Below are 19987 nucleotides of genomic sequence, written 5' to 3'. Positions count from 1 at the left end.
ACTAGTAGAGAAAAAGGAACTGACGTGGGTGATACTTCAACATAGCGGAAAATTTAGTTTACAGTTTGCTGTTGACGTATATTATTTTTGGCATGTGTTCTATCAGTCTCCTTTTGGGTTCACTTAATAAGGATCTGTTAAAAAACGAAGAAAATCTTTCTATGGCTTAGCAAGAAATTTGCTCTCAAAAAAAGGGAAAAACCTAGCCAGAAAAGGGCCATCTGTCGTGCTTTCAGCCTGCAATTGCATGCCAAGTCAAAAACCATAGCATATAAGCAAATGGGCCATTTGTTCTGGGCTGGGCCCTCTCTCTCAATTAACGGGAACAATTAATACGTCTTCTCAGAACGAAAACGTAATATTGGTTGACGTGTCTCCCTCTCGTAGCGGAGTCTGGAACTCGCCCTCGACGCAGGGACGGTGCTCTCATCATCTCATGTCGCATCGCGTCGCACCCGCACCGCACCCCCACCATCCCGACGTTGCCGCACGCACTGAAGCGCCTCCCACACCCTAGCTCTGCGCACTCCCTCCCAGCGAAGCGGTCGCCGCCGCCGCCGCCGCCGCCGCCGCCGCCGCCGCCCGCTTCTCGCCGCGCGCCGGCGGGATGATCCCTTTCAATTCCGCCGTGGCCGAGGAGGTCCGCGCCCTGGTGCAGGGCGTCGACGACTCCACCTTCGACTCCACCCACCGCGAGCTCTGCCAGGTAAAACACGAGCTGCCCGCCCGAAATCCCCTGCCCCGAGGCGCCTCGTCTCGCCCCGCGGCGGCTGGTCCGTGTTGCGGGTGTCTGGATCCGGAGATCTGCCTCCGTGCTCGATTCGTCACTTCTGGAGCGCCTCCCTACCTTGGGGCTGATCTAGGGTTTTGGCGGATTTTGTCTGTCTTTATGGGTGTCGACGAAGAGCAATTTAGGCCGTTCCCTTCGATGCTCTTCTGCGCGACTTATTAATCTAGGGTTTCGGTGGGGTTCCTCACGTTTGGATGGTGCGGATCGTGTTGGTTCGTTCTGTTTGGGTTCCGTGGGATCCCTCACGATTGTGTGACGTGGAGTGTGCTGGTTGGGTTTTTTTTTGGTTGCGTCGGTGCTCTCAATATGCTGCACATGTTCCATGTTTCAACTTTCCCATTCTGATGCTCGTGCGAAATCATGGATTGTAACAAGATATAAGAGTCGGATTGTTTTGAAGCCTGACTCATGGTCTGTCAGTCTAGATTTCCTGTTATGCACTGCATTTATTCGAATTGCTAGTTTAGTGCTATATGATAGTGCAGCGAAGAGCACATTGAATCTCTGCAGTGGCAGACACAGAAATTTTAAGATGGGTGTACAAACTAGACTGAGAAGCCAATATTAATGCAAATGTGAAGGTTTGTATATAAAACCAAAATAAAGGTGGTTAACATGTTTTTTTAAGTAGCTACAAATTGGTGCTTTGGGTGTAAACAGCTCTTCAGACACAACTACAGTATAAATACCAATTACAGATGCTGTATATTGAATCCTTTGCAAAAGAAAGGGTCGTTCACCCATGTCCATATACTGCCTCCGCCCCTGAGAATTACGTTAGCATGGTTAACCTTGTTAAAAACTTTGGAAATATGCATATGAGAATTATGTTATGATGTATATGTTGCTGATCTTCTACATGATTTTGCATTGTTGTCCATGCAGATGTCTTGGGCTGTAGGTTGTACGTTTATACATACACAATCAAATTGGATGAATCATTATTAACCCTTTTAGTATTGTTTGCTTAAATCACTCAGTTTTGTTGGAACATCGCCTTTCATTTTATTGTGTTATCCGTGCATGCTGTGTTTACTGTTTAGCATTATGGACCCTTCATAATTCTAATGATATATATCTTGTTTCCTGTTATAGAATTGTTTTAATTTGTTTCATTCGTAATTATTCCACTGAATTTGATTTGACTGGTTGAAGCCATTCTAATATTTTTACCTTTCCATTGTTTCAGCTAGCAGACTGTAGTCCTGATGGATGCAGTTTGCTGCTTCGAGTTTGTTTGGATGAAGTGCTGTTGAATGCCGAGGCGGCAAAGTACTCTCGCTTGAAAAATGATCTCTTATCAATTGTTTTCAAGTATTGTCTGGATAAACCATACTTTAGCACCAGTTTTTGTGATGCACTGAAGACAGCACATGTCAATGATTTGTTCCTTGTGACATTGTCAAATGAACTTAATCTATCTGCTGGAGAGAGGGTTGGCATTGGGCTGGCACTGTCAGATTCTGAAAATCTAAGCTTGATTCTTCAAGGTAGATGCTTGGTAGATCAATTTCTCTGGCTAAGTATTTTGTTAGTTCTCCTTGAAATGCTTAATTACACATCTATTCTTTGCTCTACAGGGCAAAAGTTTTCAATTGCTGAAATCGAGGAGATCTGCTCAAATCCGGCCCATGTTTTATCGAATGATCAAATTCATGACATTGTTGTGTTTCTTCACCAGACTGATGGCCTCTCAAAGCATATGGATTCTTTCACTAACATCATCTCCCTATTAAATGTCAAAGAGAGGCCATTCTATGTTCCTGTCCCAACCAAAGAAGGCAATGCTCGATCGACAATTTCTTCAAGGTTTTAAGAGTTCTTTCTATTTAAGTTATGTTTCATTTTCAGTGTTGCTTTACTCATGCACATTTAATGGCTTTTTTGCGACTTACAGGCATATGGAACTGTGCACTGGTAGCTTTGATGATGATTTTGATTCCCTTCTATCTGAAATTGGGAAAGAAATAAGCATGTCTGACATTATTACTGAATTGGGCTATGGTTGTACTTCTGATGTTGCTCATTGTAAAGAAATACTGTCACTTTTTGAGCCTCTTGATGATATGGGAATCTCTAAGTTGCTTGGAGCAGTCGTTTGCACTCGGGTTGGTCTTGCTGATCCTCACAATACATATTCAACGTTCATGTTGGCTGTTGGCAACAGCCAACCAAGTGACCCATCTCAATTTACTGCATGGAATATTGATGTTCTTGTGGATTCAATTAATGAAATTGTGAGCCTTTTTGCCCCTTGTCTTCTTTGTTGTCATTGTTCTCACCTTTTTTCCTGTCCATTCTTTAATACATCCTGTCTTTTGAATGCAGGCCCCAAGGACTAATTGGATTACTGTAGTGGAAAATCTTGATCATGAGGGTTTCTGTATCCCTGACGAAGCAGCATTTTGTTTGTTGATGTCTATATATTATCAGGCCTGCAAGGTATGAAGTTTTTCTGGTGTACAGTACTGGAAGTCCTGAACTGTTTTACGAAATTATTCCTTGAATCATGCAGGATCCGTTTCCTCTTCATGTGGTCTGTGGGTCAATGTGGAAGAATACAGAAGGGCAGTTATCATTCTTGAAACATGCAGTGGCTGCACCAACTGATATATTTACATTCAAACATTGTTCCAGGAAGATGGTATTACTATTACTATACTATCTTTCAAAATGTTTATACTTTCTGATTTCACACATAACAGATCTTACCTTTCTGATCTTTGTTAGGTATTTCCAGAATTGGCTAACCGCATGCAAGGCAATCAGGCTTGGTACTGCCTAGATCTTCTAGAGGTCTTATGCCGACTTGCTGAACTTGGTTATGCAACAACAGTTCGGTCAATGCTTGACTACCCTCTGATTCATTGCCCTGATGTCTTACTTCTTGGCGTTAGCCACATCAATGTATGGTTTCTATTCCAATTTCGATTTATGCCTTTCCCTTGAATATATATATCTTTTTAACTTTGGGAACACTATTCTGTTTACAGACTGCATATAATCTCCTCCAGTATGAAGTATTATCCTGTGTTTTCCCTATGATCCTGAAGGACACTACATACAGTAGTCTTATAAACTCTCTCTGGCATGTCAACCCTTGCCTCACACTTCGTGGATTTGTTGATTCACATTCTGACATAAATTGCCTTCTGAGAACTGTTGAGATATGCCAAGACCTAACGGTAACATAATTCTGCCAAACTTTTGTAAGCTAGGTTTTTGAGTTGACAACTGATCAATCGTGTGGTTTGTTTATGTTTTATGAGAAATATTAGCATTTTAATTCAACTAACCTTTGTTTGATGTTTGGTAACTCTAATTTGTTTTGTTTCTGTCTAAATGTAGTAGAGCTCATAAGGATGAGTTCCATTGGATATGTTATATGAATACATGGGTGCTAAACTTAGTTTTCAACCCAAAGCAAAATGGTAGTAGCAAATTAAACAATACAATTAGTGGCTTTCAAGTTATGCTAATGTCCTTGAAAGAGAAATTATCAAAAGTACTTGTGGAGATACTCTTTTAAGATATTAATGTGTTGGTTTTTTAACTAGGACAATTTTTATTTTCACAAGGATGGGTTAGTTTGGTATTTTTTTATATCTGCAGTGCCAGTTTGATTGGTTGAAACATGGTTTTGTTGTGTTGTTCTTTTGCAGGTAGAATAAAGACACCACAGATTATACTTTGCACAACTATTACTTGTTGTATATGCAGCTCTATTTGTTAAGCTCACTGCTTGCACATGCTGTATATATTTATACATTAGTTTACAGACATCGTGCTAGGCATCAATAGTTTATTACAATCTCCTTGGATATTGTCAGTGTTTGTTTTATTATTCTCACAATTTTATTTGGAACAGATCCTATCTGCAGTCCTTGATTCCACCCCATTTACATTTAGCATCAAACTTGCCACAGTTGCCTTTAGGCAAAACCATAACAATCTTGAGAAATGGTTGGTCGAAAAGTTGACTGCTAAAGGAGAGACTTTTCTTGAGGTAACATATGGAGTTTTTCCCCATGTCTCCACAAATTCAGGCAAACTGTACTTTTCTATACGTACTTCACTCCAGCATAACTCTATTAGTCTGTACTTTTAACATACATGCTAAGTACTATTATTTCCAGGAATGTGTTAAATTCTTGAAGGAAATTATGATCAACACAACTTATGAGGCAGTGGAAGGTGCTGTCCAACAACCTCAAGCCATGATTTCGGATATTTGCCGAGAATCTTGCCCTCTAATTATAAAGGTCAGTATCTTCTATTGTTCTTTAAGTTCTCATTTGGTGATGTGCTATTGCATGAATGTAAATACGCCAAAATGGTGTGTGATTGTTGCAGGTTCTGCAATCTCACTCGGGCCAGCTGTTGTCCAACCAATTTGTGGAGGAACTAAGGAGAGTGGAAGCAGTGCATGAATCAAGGAATCATGGTGTTGTAGGAAGGGATGTCCCTACTTCTGAGGGGGGTGCTGATGACATTGAAGCACAGGCAAATATATATTTTCACCAGATGTTTTCTGGACAGATAAGCGTTGATGCTATGGTACAGATGCTTGCACGTTTCAAAGAATCCACAAACAAGAGGTGCCTTTTCCACTTGATTTGATGTACTTACTGCTTAGCTTGCTACATTCTTAATTTCGATATGTGCAGCATGTTAAACATAACACATTAATTCGAAGTGATAATAAAAGAAACTAGTTCAGAGTATTGCAATGTGAGAAGCTGTAATACGAGCATTGCTATATAACTGTATTGTAGGTAGCAGAAGGAAATCAAATAGTTAAGATGGGTAGGACTGAGTGCTCAGCCACTTACAGGTTTCACAGGCTTGTCCTGTATGGCCTGAGATCCTAGTGTGCTGTTTACCGAGATACCATGGTTACCTTTATATTTTAGTCCCAGCTAAACTAGGAAACTAGCATAGAAGAACATAATCAAAGTGACATTGTGACAAACTAGTAGACAAATACTAGATACTAAATAGATAATGCTTACAGCTAGCTGGCCGTAGACTGATTTGTCTTGCTTAATTCTGCTCCAATCTTCGTCTTGCTCCAATTCTGTTCCTGTCCTCTTGTCCTTTTATAAACTTGGACATTTAGCTGGTCCCTGTCTCTTTATTTCTACTTGGTGTTACTGATGTTTATAAACTTAATTTATGTTGTGATTTTCCTTCTGTCCAGTTAATTTGCTGTTTACATAATATCAGTTTTTGGATCATAATCATATGCATAATAATTATTTGCTAACAAGTCAACTGTTTTTTCCCCCCATTTGCTCTCTCCCGGAGATTCAGAGTTCTCCCTATCAGTGGGGGCAACAACGAAATATGTTTTTTTTTTTCTTATGAGATATATGCATTTTTTGTACAAAAAATCAGTTAATCTTGTAAATATGTTGTCTGATTTGTCTACAACCAGCATCTGTTCTCTTGATGTTTTTCATGGTATTTTGTCTTCGTTATGATTACTCTGTTTCTTCCAAGATAATATTAAAAAACCTTACTGTTTTGAATGCAGGGAGCTTTCGATTTTCAATTGCATGGTCTCAAATCTGTTCGAGGAGTACAAATTCTTCCCAAAATATCCAGATACACAACTTAAGTTAGCTGCTGTGCTGATGGGTAGGTGCTCAATTTTTATTCATTTTCTTTCCTGTAGATACACATTTTTATCTGGCACTAATTTATTGTCTCATAATGCAATGTTTCCAGTATGTTTCATGTTGGAACTTGTACTTCTTTATCTTGGTGATCTGATACGATTTAATGGGATGCATTTTTGTTAAATTACGTGTTGGTACTTTGCGTCTGCTGTTTTAATATTTTATATGGTATTCGTAAAGTTAGAACTGCTGTTACTCTTCACAAAAAGGTTGTGTGTAGTTTGTGTTGATGCATGGGCTGTTGTGAACCTGTGGTCAATCTAATCAGAGTACCAATTTGTAACATCATTTGCTAAGCTCCTGCATAGAAAGTTAATAGGTGCGCTATGTGATATGATTGCATCATATGCATGCCATGTTATAATTTGTTATGCTGAAGTTTAAAATCATGATCGGAATTATTCAATTGTTTGTAATGTATCTTTGATGTGTGGCAACAGGATCCCTCATTAAGCATCAACTTGTGGCTCACCTTGGGCTAGGAATTGCTCTACGTAGTGTTCTTGATGCCTTGCGTAAATCTATCGATTCAAAGGTTTACCATTGTTGATCAAATCTTTGTGTTATCTGAATCTCTCTATCTTTTATGTGAGTTTTATGCTGACTCATGTTGTTTGCAGATGTTCATGTTTGGAACAACAGCGCTAGAGCAGTTTATGGATCGTTTAATAGAGTGGCCACAGTACTGTAACCATATATTGCAGATATCACATCTTCGTGCAACACATGCCGAATTAGTTGCTGCAATTGAGCGAGCACTTGCCAAGATATCATCAAGTCAAAACGAGCCAAATGTAGGCAGCATGCTTTCTGCAGATCAACACGGTTCATCATCTATTGGAAATATGGAGGTACTTACATCTAAATCAAGCAGGCAAACTTTGAATTTTTTTGTATACTTGTATTAATAACTTCTTGATGCTATGTATTGTTCTAACTTCTGTTTTAATATAGTAGCATTATCCTTCAGGTTATGCTTAGTATTTTTATGCACCTTTGTTACCATCTTTCTCTTTTATAAAGAGATGCTCTTCATATGTAGGCTTCTGAAGCATCATGGCAGCTCATCAATCCAACTCCAACACAACTTGAACGGTCACACCAACAGAGGCACCAGGGTTTCCTTGGGGAGAGATCCAAGGGCTCTGCAACCATCATTCAAGCCAAGAATATTCTTTCTAGTGGGCAAACACCACTTGCTTCAGCACCCGGTGATTTGGCTGTCAATCTAAAGGTATCAGTGTTGAAATTATTTTTGTATGTCTTTTGATTCTTGATATATGCACTGAATTGTTTCTCTTGTTAATGATCACTATGTTTTGTTTAACCTGTCGCTAAATATGAACAATCATAGGCTGCCACACCACCATCCTCACAAGCTTCTCCTCATCATTCAACCACTGTATCAGCTCCACAACCCACTGGTTTTCTGCGGTCTAGAAGTTCAGCTCCTTCAGGTCACTTTCTAGCTTACATGTTAAGTTCAACACTAATCAGGACATGCTGATAATTTAATCATGTCATGATCACTCTTTGTGCTTATATTTATGGCCTTACAATATTCTTATGATCCATCCACTACTTTCTCTAGGCATTCGACAACCTTCCTTCACCACAGGATTTGGAGCTGCGTTGAATATTGAAACTCTAGTTGCCGCTGCAGAACGAAGAGATACGCCTATTGAGGTTTGTTTTATTTTTGCTGTGAATTACAGCAAATGTCTTCACTTCTCAAAACTACTTAAACTGGTTTGGGGGCTGACAGTCTTAAGAAATGTAGTGATACAACCTTAAGTTGGCTATTTGAAAATAGTCTTTTTGCTGAGTTACAGTTACAGTGATTGGAGACTCACAATTATTTTACATCAATAAAATTTCAAACTATCCAAGGCGTATTATAAAGAAAATTGTAATGCCCTTGTTTCACGTGGCCACTCTCTATGTGTTACATGAACTAACAGGGAATGCCTGGCAGACCTATATTGAGAGGATGCAAGGGGATGTTTAATTACTTTCTTTGAGCTGTGTGTGTGTGCAAACAACTTCAATATTATTCAATTACCTTTTCTTTTGTCACCTCATAGGCCCCTCCTTCTGAAGTTCAAGACAAGATATTCTTTATGATAAATAACATTTCCACTTCTAATATGGAGGCTAAGGCAAGAGAATTTAACGAGGTTTTGCAAGAACAGTATTATCCCTGGTTTGCGCAATATATGGTCATGAAAAGGTAGACATGCTGGCAAATGTACCTTTTATTTTCATGTAACCTTTTCTGCCTTTTAACTGATAAAACCATGCCTTTGTTTTTGCAGAGCAAGTATTGAACCAAATTTTCATGACTTGTATTTGAAATTTTTTGACAAAGTTAACTCAAAGTCATTGAATAAGGAAATGGTTAAAGCTACATATGAGAACTGCAAGGTCATTCTTTACTCCACTCATATCTTGTCTTTCTGTCTGTTTCAGTGCTATTTTTTATAAAAACTTGCAATGTTGTTTTCTGCAGGTTTTATTACAGTCTGATCTCATAAAATCTAGTTCAGAAGAACGTTCATTGCTAAAAAATCTTGGTAGTTGGCTAGGAAAGTTCACTATAGGAAGGAATCAAACATTACGAGCAAAGGAAATTGATCCCAAAATTCTTATAGTAGAGGTAACAATATTACTTTATTTTGCTTCGTTTGTGTTTCTTCATTGCTTTAATGTTGTCGTATGGATGAACCTTATTAGTATGCACATGTGGCTGTTTGCTACTGCATCACCCTTCACAACTCTGAATTTACTGTTGCCTAATGACACCGTGGGATGCTCTATTTTACCCTTTGCTTAATATGAATACTGGATATGGAGTGCAAAGTTTTTAGTTGGCTATATTGGCTGAATGATTTTATCTAGCTACTTAGATCGTGTTTGATTTGTGTCTGTTGATGTAATAATTTCATCCTGAATTTAACTCTCTATGATTTGTCTATGTATTCTTCTTCTTGACCTGATTTATTCATGTCAATTCCCTTTTCTTTCAGGCATATGAAAGGGGATTGATGATTGCTGTTATCCCATTTACATCAAAGGTGCACCTTTTTAATGTTTTTTATTTGAATATAAATTACCATGTTATTGTGCTTACCATATTGACCAAATGGAAAATTTCAGATTCTGGAACCTTGCCAGTCTAGTATAGCATACCGTCCTCCAAATCCTTGGACAATGGGTATTCTTAGCCTTCTCGTTGAGATCTATAACTTACCTAATCTCAAGATGAACCTGAAGTTTGACATCGAGGTTTCTTTGCATCCTTCCTCGTTTTCTATTTTCTGATGATTGCTTAAAGTTTGCTTGGAAGTACGCCAGCTAATTGTGCTTGTTTGTGGCCGTAGGTCTTGTTTAAGAATCTTAGTGTTGATATGAAAGATGTGAAACCATCTTCTCTACTGAAAGATCGTATTCGGCAAATTGAGGGAAATCCAGACTTTTCAAATAAAGATGTTGGTGCATCTCAAGCACCAGTAGTTGCAGAGGTTTCCTCTAGCATCATGCCTACAATAAATCATGCGGAACCACAACCAGAGATAAATAGCGCTTCCCGTGCTACAAGCCTTCCAAATATGTTAAGTCAGGTTGGTTTTCTGCTTTCACATTTAGTTATGATCTAACATCTGTACATACTAATGTTGTTTTATCCATGTTGGGTATTTTTGTACTACAGTATGCAGCACCTCTGCGTCTTCCTCTAAACAACATGGTAGAAGATGACAAAGCTGCTTTAATCATGCCTGAACAGGTTACCTCACACAGTTTGAGCCAGGTTTCACCATCACAAACACCATCATTATCATCGTCTTCATTTTCTCTTAGCCAGGTCTGCACTTTCTGCTTGTTTATATTTACATTTAAGTTTGATTTTTATTATAACTGACTATATTTTTTGTGGGTAATTCACAGCTCATGGCGGCAATCCCACGTGCAGATATATATTTCAGAATCAATGAAAAGCTTAGCTCTTTTGGCTCGTTGCAATACAGCAAGTATGTGTTTTGGAGATAATGAAAGCTTACATTTGATCAATAATGTCAGCTTACGTATGATCTACTTTTTCTAACAATCTGTTACTTTCTTAATATTCATAGAATCATGGATATGGCTTTGGATAAGGCCATCAAAGAGATTATAGGTCCTGTCATTCAGAGAAGTGTTACAATAGCCAGCCGAACAACTAAGGAACTTATTCTAAAGGTGAACACCGTGGGCATGCTAACCATGAATCTGTGATAGCTATTTATCTTGCTGTGGTAGAAAAAGTTCTTATATGCTTGCTTATCTGCTATCTTACAGGATTATGCAATGGAAGCTGATGATAGTGCTGTATCTCGCTCTGCACATTTGATGGTCGGCACACTAGCTGGAAGTCTAGCCCACGTTACATCCAAGGTATTTCCACATAAGTTTTCTCAGATTTAGTTTGCTGGTGTAGGAACATTCTAAGACTGTTGTTTTAGTTCTATTCATATTTGGGTCACATGTATGGCCACTTATGCAACTATTTTGTATTCTTTTTTGTAGGAGCCTCTTCGTGTTGCTTTATCATCTCATCTCCGCAGTCTTATTCAGGGTATAACTAATAACAGTGATACCACAGATCAAATTATGCTTATTCTAGTCAATGATAATCTGGATCTTGGATGTGCCCTAATAGAGACTGTTGCAACACGCAAGGTGGGTCTTTACTCTACCACTTTATTAAGTTCGTTTATGCTTCTTTCCAGATTTGTTGCATTTATCTTTTTTGCTTCTGTAACTGTTATGTTGATCATGTAACCAACAGTATTCTTGCTAGGGCTTAGGAGTATAATGTAAATCACACTTCACTTATCTGCAGCATTGCATATACTATAGAAATTTTACATCTACAGCATTATAACATCATAACATGCTTACAGGCTGTTGAGATGATCGATGGGGAAATCAAGCAGCCCTTTTCACAACTAAGGAGACAAAAAGAGCTACTTGGATCTGCATATTATGATGCTTTTCCTTACACTCAAGGTCTTAAGCGTGTTCCAGATGCTCTTCGCCCTAAGCCTACTGGCCATTTATCTGCTGCCCAACGACGAGTGTATGAGGTGAAACAACGCAGCTTAAGTATCTATTTACGCAGCAAGTTTCGTGGTGAACTATATTTGACCATCTGTATCTCGCTTCACTGTTGATTTTAGGACTTCATTACTGTATGGCACAGTCAAAGTAGTCAAAATGCTGGTGCTTCAGCTACTGCTACAGCGATGGCAGTTGCTCCAAGTAATCCCAGTGTACCTCGAGTTTACAGTCCAAATTCTGCACTGACAGACTCCAGTAGCTTTTCCAATCTCCATACTGCTCCATTCATATCCGCAAATCAGACAACAGAGCTGGCACAGGAAGAATCAGATCGTGGCGCTACACATCTTTCAAGGTAAAGTTGCTTTGACTTGCATTTTTTAAAATTTTAATGGAGCACTCATTCTTAGTCTTCTGCAGCCTTTCTGCAAAAATTGGTACGAGTGACGCACCTTCCCAAGTTATTGGAACCACAAATGTTGCATCTGTTTTTCCACCTACGGTTCCCAATGACCTTCCAGTGGGTGAACTGGCAACTGCAAATAAAGTCAGTATCTTTTATTCTTGTATTCACAAGAAGAAGTGCCACTTAAGTGTGATTTCTCATACCTGCAAAACTGTTTCTAGGATCTTGTCACTTCAGCACCACTTTCACCTACAACTGCTGTTGATCGTATGGGATCTGTTTTTGCGGAACCTTTGAATACTGGCGATGCGCTGGAGAGATACCAACAAGTTTCAAAAAAGGTACAAACATGTGTCTAATACCATGGTGGAATTACATGACGTGTTATAGCATGCTACTATATAAAGTGCACCTAAAAATGAATAGCTTCTTGCGGTCTTTGTCCAAGGAGGCCTTATTGACAGTTCAAACTTTGCATATGAAAATCGTGATTTGTTCTCACTGGCATATATTTTTCAGCCAAACCATGGTAGTGTTTTTACTTGTGGTAACATGTCATTGGCTTTGTTAAATAGATTTCCCTCACTCTGTCATTATGAACCTTTTACATTCCATCTTTTACATTCCAGCTGGATGCTTTTGTTGCCAACGATGGCAAAGATGCAGAAATTCAGGTTAGCAATGTTACCGTTTCCTTACAGGAATTTTGTTCTAATTTTCCTTTTTTAGGTTCTTTAGTAGATTCATTTTCAGTACATTACCCTTTCTCAATGTAATGCGGACATTTATGTTGGCCTATTGCTGTGTTCAGTCTGTCATTGCGGAAGTTCCTGACATCTTACTTAGATGTGTCAATCGAGATGAAGCTGCCTTGGCTATTGCACAGAAGGTCTGCTATTATTTCTTATTTGTAATTAGCACTTGTTCCAGTCCCTCTCCCTATTTCTCTCTTGAATATTTGGCTATTTTGTTTCCAGGTTTTCAGAAGTTTGTATGACAATGCATCAAACAGTACATATGTTGCATGGCTCCTAGCAGCTTTGGTTGCAATACGTGATGTTTGCAAACTTGTCGTCAAAGAGTTAACGAGCTGGGTAGGCCAGTAATTCTTACATGTTTATTTACCCATGGTTACATGTTGGGCTAGAACACTGGTAGTCCTTGATAAGATTGGTACTATTATCTTTGAATGTATGCTTGACAAAAAAAAAATGATCCCATCAACACACTTTCGATTCATAGATCTGCTGGCCGAGTTTATTTAAAGTATAGGTAATTATTAGTTGTCAAGATGCTCGTTCCAAAATAGTTTTTGGAATAGGAATTGTGTTTCTCTTTGCAAGCCGCAAGGTGTTGTTGACTGATGTTAAAAGTCATGACTTGTTTCTGTACCAAGCTCTTTTTAGTGACTGACATCTTGTGCAGGTAATATATTCTGACGAAGATAAGAAGTTTAATATCGACATAATTGTTGGACTAATTCGTTCTGAACTGCTTAACCTTGGGGATTACAATGTTCATTTAGCAAAGATCATTGATGGCGGAAGAAACAGTAAGTTGAAAAAGTATTTGAAAGATCAGTTTGTTTAATTTGGGCATCATTATATGTTTGGCATAGATATGCCTGTATTATTCTAGGATGTAGCAAGTGAAAAGTCATCATGCATTCCATTTATTGGCTGATGTCAGTTGGAACGGATTCTATGTCCTGTATTGATGAAACTTATAGGGATGTGATAAAAAATTCTGTAATTTGGCATACTACATCCATTGTTCGGATTTGGTTTATTGAATTTGAAATATTGACGAGCCTATTTGGTACTGATTTTTTTCACTAAACATGGTTTCGCGGACCAAACTATTTGGTTATTAGCAGAATATAAATGATGTATGCAGGACATTGGACTCAATAATTTCTAGTCTAGTATAAAGAAATGGAACCCATGTAGCATCTGTTAGAGCCTTGGAAAAAGCATGCAGACAGTTCTACTCCTTTGTTCTCCTATTTTAACCCATCTATAATACTTGAATGATGGTAACTTGTTTGATTTTTTTAAGATGACACAATGAATACATTTTGGTGTGTATCTCTGTCCATAATATATGAAATGATCCAATGGATCATGAAATCCCAAATGCTATAAACGTCTACCTGTCTCCTGTGTTTCATTGTAGAGATGGACAATTGTTGAGGAGTTTATCTTAGCACCGATTAACGTAGTGAAGAAAATATTCCTGTAACAAACTGCTTCTGTTACAGTTTACTTTTACAGCCCTTCAATTAGGAAGTACAGCAAAAGTTGAAGACAAAAGAAAGTCGGATTTTGAACCTAACCTATGTGCTGCATCTTTTAGATATTTTTGACGGCTAGTTTTCATGTCTCTTTTTTTGTTCACCCCCAGAGGCTGCAACAGAGTTTGCTATATCACTTGTCCAGACATTGATTACCCAAGAATCAATTAGCATCTCCGAGGTTTATAATGTTGTTGATGCCTTATCAAAGGTAAGACATTCTTTTGCAGACATCTAATTCTGGTGATCTTATGGCGGCTGGCTTTAACATATGCTATCTTGCAGCTTGCAATCAGGCCCAGTTCTCCTGAATCAGTGCAGCAGTTGATTGAAATTGCCAGGAGTTTTTCTGCCATGAAGGATGAAAATATTCGGCAGTCAAGGGATAAAAAGGTCTGGAGATTGATAATTAGTCACACCTTCCGTTGTTTCCAAAGTAAATGTTTTGCAGACTCCACAAATTACACTTGACTGGTTTCAGGTTTTATCCGGTCGTCCTTTGATGAATAAAGAAGAAAATAATGCTAATGATGTTGCGTTCACTGATGCTGTTGGTTTTCAGGAAAAGGTTAGTTATAAACACCATATTAATTTCTGTTGTGAAGTAGCTGTATTATACAGGATTTATCATGCACCTGAAACTATTAGAGAAAGAGCAATAAATTTCTTTTCTTTATTGATTTAACTTTGTTCCTGCCGTGTTACTTTTTGTCTTCGTCCTCATTTTCCATTCTGCTTCAGTCTATATGCAACATGTGTCTTAATGCTACCATACAGTTTAGTCCAAGCTGCTGCTCCATTCTCAAAATAGATTTAATTTTCAAACACATGCAATCAAATTTTGAAATGTTATATGCAAAAAAAAGTTTGATGTGTGAATCATATTTATATTTTTTCTGCTTTCATTTAGTAAGTTTTTTTATGAATATATGATTAGAAAAGCAGTGAATAAATATTAAGTGGAGACACTGTCAATGTCCTTCAAAATGACAGGGGAGCACTAGTCATTTAGCAGGTCTGCATTTATTCTTTTTGTCCACATGGCTAATAAGAGACACCATGTAGGTGAAACATTTTTAGCTAGATTTGTTCATATTTTCAATCGAGTTACAAGGTGTACTGTGCCCCCCTCAAATATTGTTTCTTGGCGGTACAATTGTTTATTAAGTGGACATTTTTATTTTTTATACAGACGGTACTTTATTGTGTGTGCCTATTTCTTCTTAATTAAAAAGCCACCTAGTTCTTCCTAGGTTACTTGAGTTTTTTTACAAAAAAGGTTGGCCATTAATATTCTTCGCACATTACGGTTAGAATGCTTAATATGTTTGATGGAATATTGGTTTCTATATGGATAGTTTTCCCCCAAAATGATAAACCTCTGGTTCTTTGGTAATTGATTCTTTGAAAACATTTGACTTCTAAATGATTATTGACTTTGAAATTTACATACCTTCATGCAAAGCTAATGCATTATTTGGATGATGAACAGGTCGCAGTATCATTCTCTGAATGGTGTAATATATGCGATCATCCCACTATGGGTGATTCAGCATACACTCATTACATTGTACAGCTACAACAGGATGGCTTGCTAAAGGGAGATGATTTGACCGACCGCTTTTTCCATATTCTCGCGGTTCTTTTTTCTACCCTGTATTGTTTTTGCTAATGATTCATATCATACATGAATGCTAATGTTTTTAAAAATTGGCCAGGAACTTGCTGTTGCACACTCTGTGGTCTCTGAGCAAGTAGTTGCTCCTGGAGGGATTTCTCAGCAGCCAACCCAGCAACTCCAGATCTCATACTTCTCGATTGATTCATATTCAAAGCTTGTGGCTTTGGTAGTAAAGGTAATATTAAATGCTATTTTGCATGTTCTTTTAAGGTGAACAACTGAACATGGCCAGAAAGTCTATATACAGTCAAAATTCTGTTGCAAAGGGTTCCAATAATTTTTTCCTCAAAATTCTTGCTACTCACGGGTGTTCAAAACACACATGATGGTTAGAATCATACTTTCATGGAACTCCAACACTATAGGCTTCAATGTGGTAGACTTTTTATTCCGAATTTTTCTGGAGAAAATGTCCAACCCAATGATACAGTGAATTGCATAGCATATCGTCTGAAGAAGCTATAACTGAGGTGCACTATCGAAACATTAACATAGGATGGCATTTACATACTTAGCTTCTTGATTTCTTTTGCATGGACTTCTCCTATTGCTAAAATAGCTTTGACTAACAAGTTGTATTCTTTTCGGTTGAGTGCTATTTTTATACAAATGAATCATATAGACTTGTTTTTAAATTGATGCTATGGTTAAAAGCATACATTGACCTATGATAAACTTAACATGAAATATCTTAACTCTGTAACTTTTATGGGGCTTACCTCTTTATTATACACGGCACTTACCATATTATTTATTGATTTCTTCAGTACTCGTCTGTGGACATTGGACCGAGTAAAGGAAGCCTTTTTAATAAGGTCAGCATTTATCTTGTTTGTGATTCTTGGAGACAACGAGACTTTATATTGACATTGTCGTTAAGTACTTCTTCACTTCTGTGCAGATTCTTTCTATCATAGTTAGGATTGTTCAGAGAGATGCTGAAGAAAAGAAAGTTTCTTTCAACCCTCGACCGTATTTTCGGTTGTTTATAAATTTCCTTAGTGAACTTACTACTAATGATCTTCACCATGATAGTTCTAATTTTCAGGTACATGTTATGCATGTTTAGTGATAACCAGTTTTATATGCTAGTATTTTTTTTAACATTTTCATGTCTTGCTTTCATCAATTTTTTTGACAAAAGTTAGATGTACCAGGTTTTGACAGCATTTGCCAATGCTTTCCATGTGCTTCAACCCTTGAGAGTTCCTGTATGGAGGTTTGTCATGTCCTTTTAATTCATACTTGTCACGTTCTCATTCTTTGTTACTGCCTCTCCTTTTGATTTATTCTTTGCGGGTACTTTACAATGTGTTCTTCCAATGTATAGTCTTGCAGTTGAACTTTTCAAAGATTGTAATCACAGACTATTTCTTGCTTTTAATGTCATGAAATGCCGCTTAGTATTTTCTTTCTGTGATATTATAGTAAATAGTTTGCTTTAGAGTGGTAATATCAAGTGTTTTTGTTTGAGGAATTGTGTAACTTCCTGCTTGATCTTATGTTATGCAAAAAGTTGGTCCATAGCAAATTTCATGATTTGATTTTAGTTATAAGGAGTAAGGTCAGTGCAGCAAAAATTGAGGTCACGACATAAAAAAATGTGGGTGATCTTGTTATAGAATAATTTTACGACCTAAACCAAAAATGGAGGAATGCTGCATCTTTGTTAAGAAACTTCATTTGGTATGGTTCAGCTCATGCATATAAAAAAAGACTGTATACAAGAATGGTCAGGCATGATCATCCTCCTTTTTGCACATCATATCTTGTTTATTGCTCGTCTTTTAACTAAATTTACCCATTTTGTAGTTTTGCTTGGCTTGAGTTGGTAAGCCATAGAAGCTTCATGCCAAAGCTATTACTGTGCAATGCACAGAAGGGCTGGCCATTCTTCCAGAGGTTGCTTGTCGATTTGTTCAAATTCATGGAACCACATTTAAGAAATGCTGAACTGGGACAACCTGTAAGTATTAACCCTGCATTTTCATTTGCAGCTGTCTCACACATTGCAATCTGATTTTGCTGCACTACTCTTTCTCCTATTTGTTTTTTGTAGATACACCTGTTATACAAAGGAACTTTGAGAGTGTTACTTGTGCTACTGCACGACTTCCCTGAGTTCCTTTGCGATTACCACTTCAGTTTCTGTGATGTGATTCCCCCCAGCTGCATTCAAATGCGTAACGTCATTCTTAGTGCTTTTCCACGTAACATGAGACTTCCAGATCCCTCTACTCCAAATTTAAAGGTATTTACTGGTGGTGATTGCGTAACATTGTACTCCAATGAATAGTTAATGTGTGTTTAATTAGCTTAACCAATGTTTTGCAAAGCAGATTGATCTTCTTGCTGAGATTTCAATACCGCCGAGAATCATGTCTGATGTTGATGGTGCCTTGAAGTCAAAGCAGTTGAAGACACAGGTTGAGGAGTACCTTAAGGTGAATGACAATATGGCCTTACCAATTGTCATACATGCATTTCTCTAATGTAATGGTGGTTTATAGTGTCTCTAGTAGTCACTAACTGTAAACTGGGATGAGGCATTCAGCAAGTACATGACCAAATATGGTATATTTATTTTTTTCCGCCCTTGTTTCTGTGCAGAGACCAGAAGGATCATTTTTAACTGATTTAAAGCAGAAGTTACTTCTATCTCCCAATGAAGCCATTATTGCTGGGACTCGTTACAATGTACCTCTTGTTAATTCACTTGTGCTCTCTGTGGGCATGCAGGTCAGTTTCTAAACTTGCCATTTAACTAATGTGGTCTGTTAATAACAAGTTATTTTTATCTAATGCATTAGTATTTTTTTCCAATTATGTCAACTAGCCAAGCAATATAATTTCATTTGTTCAACCAGCCTTTTTTCTTTAGAGTCAAAATTCAGATTTGTTTGCCTTCTGTTCATGTGGTATGCTGATACGTGGTATCCTATCATATGGCCTGTACAATGTTTACAGTGGATGCACCAAATGAAATGGATCCACAATTATAGTCATGAAGCGGCTTGGCTTTATTTGACTCTATTTTATGTAACTTTGCTTGACATTCTTGAGGTCCTGAGAACACTAATCTGCTACTTCAATTGATAAATTCAGGCTGTGCATCAGTTACAGCTTACTAAAGTGAATGCATCAGCGTCGGGGCAGCAAATGAACCAAAGTCCACTGGATATCCAGATTGAAACAGCTACAGATGTCTTCAGAAACCTTGTCATGAATTCAGATACTGAAGGTCGCTACCTACTACTCAATGCGATTGCAAACCAGCTGCGCTATCCAAACAACCACACACACTATTTCTCCTTCATAATCCTCTACTTGTTTTCTGAGGCCACTCAGGTATCAGATGATTACTTACTACTTTGGTTCCCTTTTCAGTTCCATGCAATATACTCTTTTTCTGATGGAGCTCAATTTGAAATCACAGGAAATAGTCCAGGAGCAGATAACTAGGGTTCTTTTGGAACGCCTAATAGTTAACCGACCTCACCCGTGGGGGCTACTCATTACTTTCATTGAGCTTATAAAGGTATGCTTACCGCGACAGTTTTTCAGTTTTCATTGAGCTGAATTTTGGACGAAAATGTCTAATACAGAGTTGTGTTCCTTCAGAATCCACGCTATAGTTTTTGGGCTCGATCATTTACTCGCTGTGCACCTGAGATCGAGAAGCTGTTCGAGTCTGTTGCAAGGTCTTGTGGAGGAAAAGCTGGAGACGACGGAGTTGGTCTCCCCGATGGTGGCCATTAAATGCGCCTTGATATGTTCAATTAGTTGTTATCTGATACATATCTAACAATTCAAATTCACCCCAAATCCTACATTCTACCTTTAGTCTTGTGCTTATGTAAAATACCATCAATGTCCAATTATCCATTGATTAAATGTCCATTAATTGTAGGTTAGCTGTGTATAATCCTCAGGGTAGTTAGAATTGGTAGCACTAGTCGCAAGCAATTAATACTTTGTCATTTTTTCGGCAATTAATTATAGTTTCTTTATTCAGTTCGTGTGCTAAGATATGCACGTT

At 37.9% G+C, this 19987-nt stretch overlaps 1 protein-coding gene across 1 annotated transcript; it reads left to right on the top strand.

The window, feature by feature from the left end:
* The first annotated feature begins 459 nt into the window (after positions 1–459).
* LOC102707524 (CCR4-NOT transcription complex subunit 1) lies at positions 460–19962 on the top strand. Its single transcript, XM_006661987.3, has 51 exons — positions 460–706; positions 1980–2280; positions 2371–2599; positions 2688–3027; positions 3119–3232; positions 3306–3434; positions 3521–3697; positions 3784–3975; positions 4659–4796; positions 4927–5052; positions 5144–5388; positions 6327–6430; positions 6912–7006; positions 7092–7322; positions 7514–7705; positions 7826–7928; positions 8063–8157; positions 8556–8701; positions 8787–8895; positions 8981–9127; positions 9498–9545; positions 9628–9756; positions 9852–10091; positions 10181–10333; positions 10417–10499; positions 10602–10707; positions 10807–10902; positions 11035–11187; positions 11412–11594; positions 11688–11923; positions 11989–12115; positions 12196–12315; positions 12604–12648; positions 12786–12863; positions 12952–13068; positions 13400–13526; positions 14378–14478; positions 14553–14660; positions 14749–14835; positions 15760–15906; positions 15986–16123; positions 16716–16763; positions 16850–16996; positions 17106–17167; positions 17761–17914; positions 18008–18199; positions 18288–18392; positions 18559–18687; positions 19054–19296; positions 19385–19486; positions 19570–19962. The coding sequence occupies exons 1-51, from the start codon at positions 608–610 to the stop codon at positions 19705–19707; spliced, it is 7254 nt and encodes a 2417-aa protein (XP_006662050.1). The 5' UTR covers positions 460–607; the 3' UTR covers positions 19708–19962.
* Positions 19963–19987: the final 25 nt, after the last annotated feature.

Source organism: Oryza brachyantha, chromosome 10 (assembly GCF_000231095.2).
Source record: "Oryza brachyantha chromosome 10, ObraRS2, whole genome shotgun sequence".
Taxonomy (NCBI): Eukaryota; Viridiplantae; Streptophyta; class Magnoliopsida; order Poales; family Poaceae; genus Oryza; species Oryza brachyantha.
The sequence above is the reverse complement of the archived record's forward strand: the minus strand, read 5'-3'. Positions and strand labels throughout refer to the sequence as shown.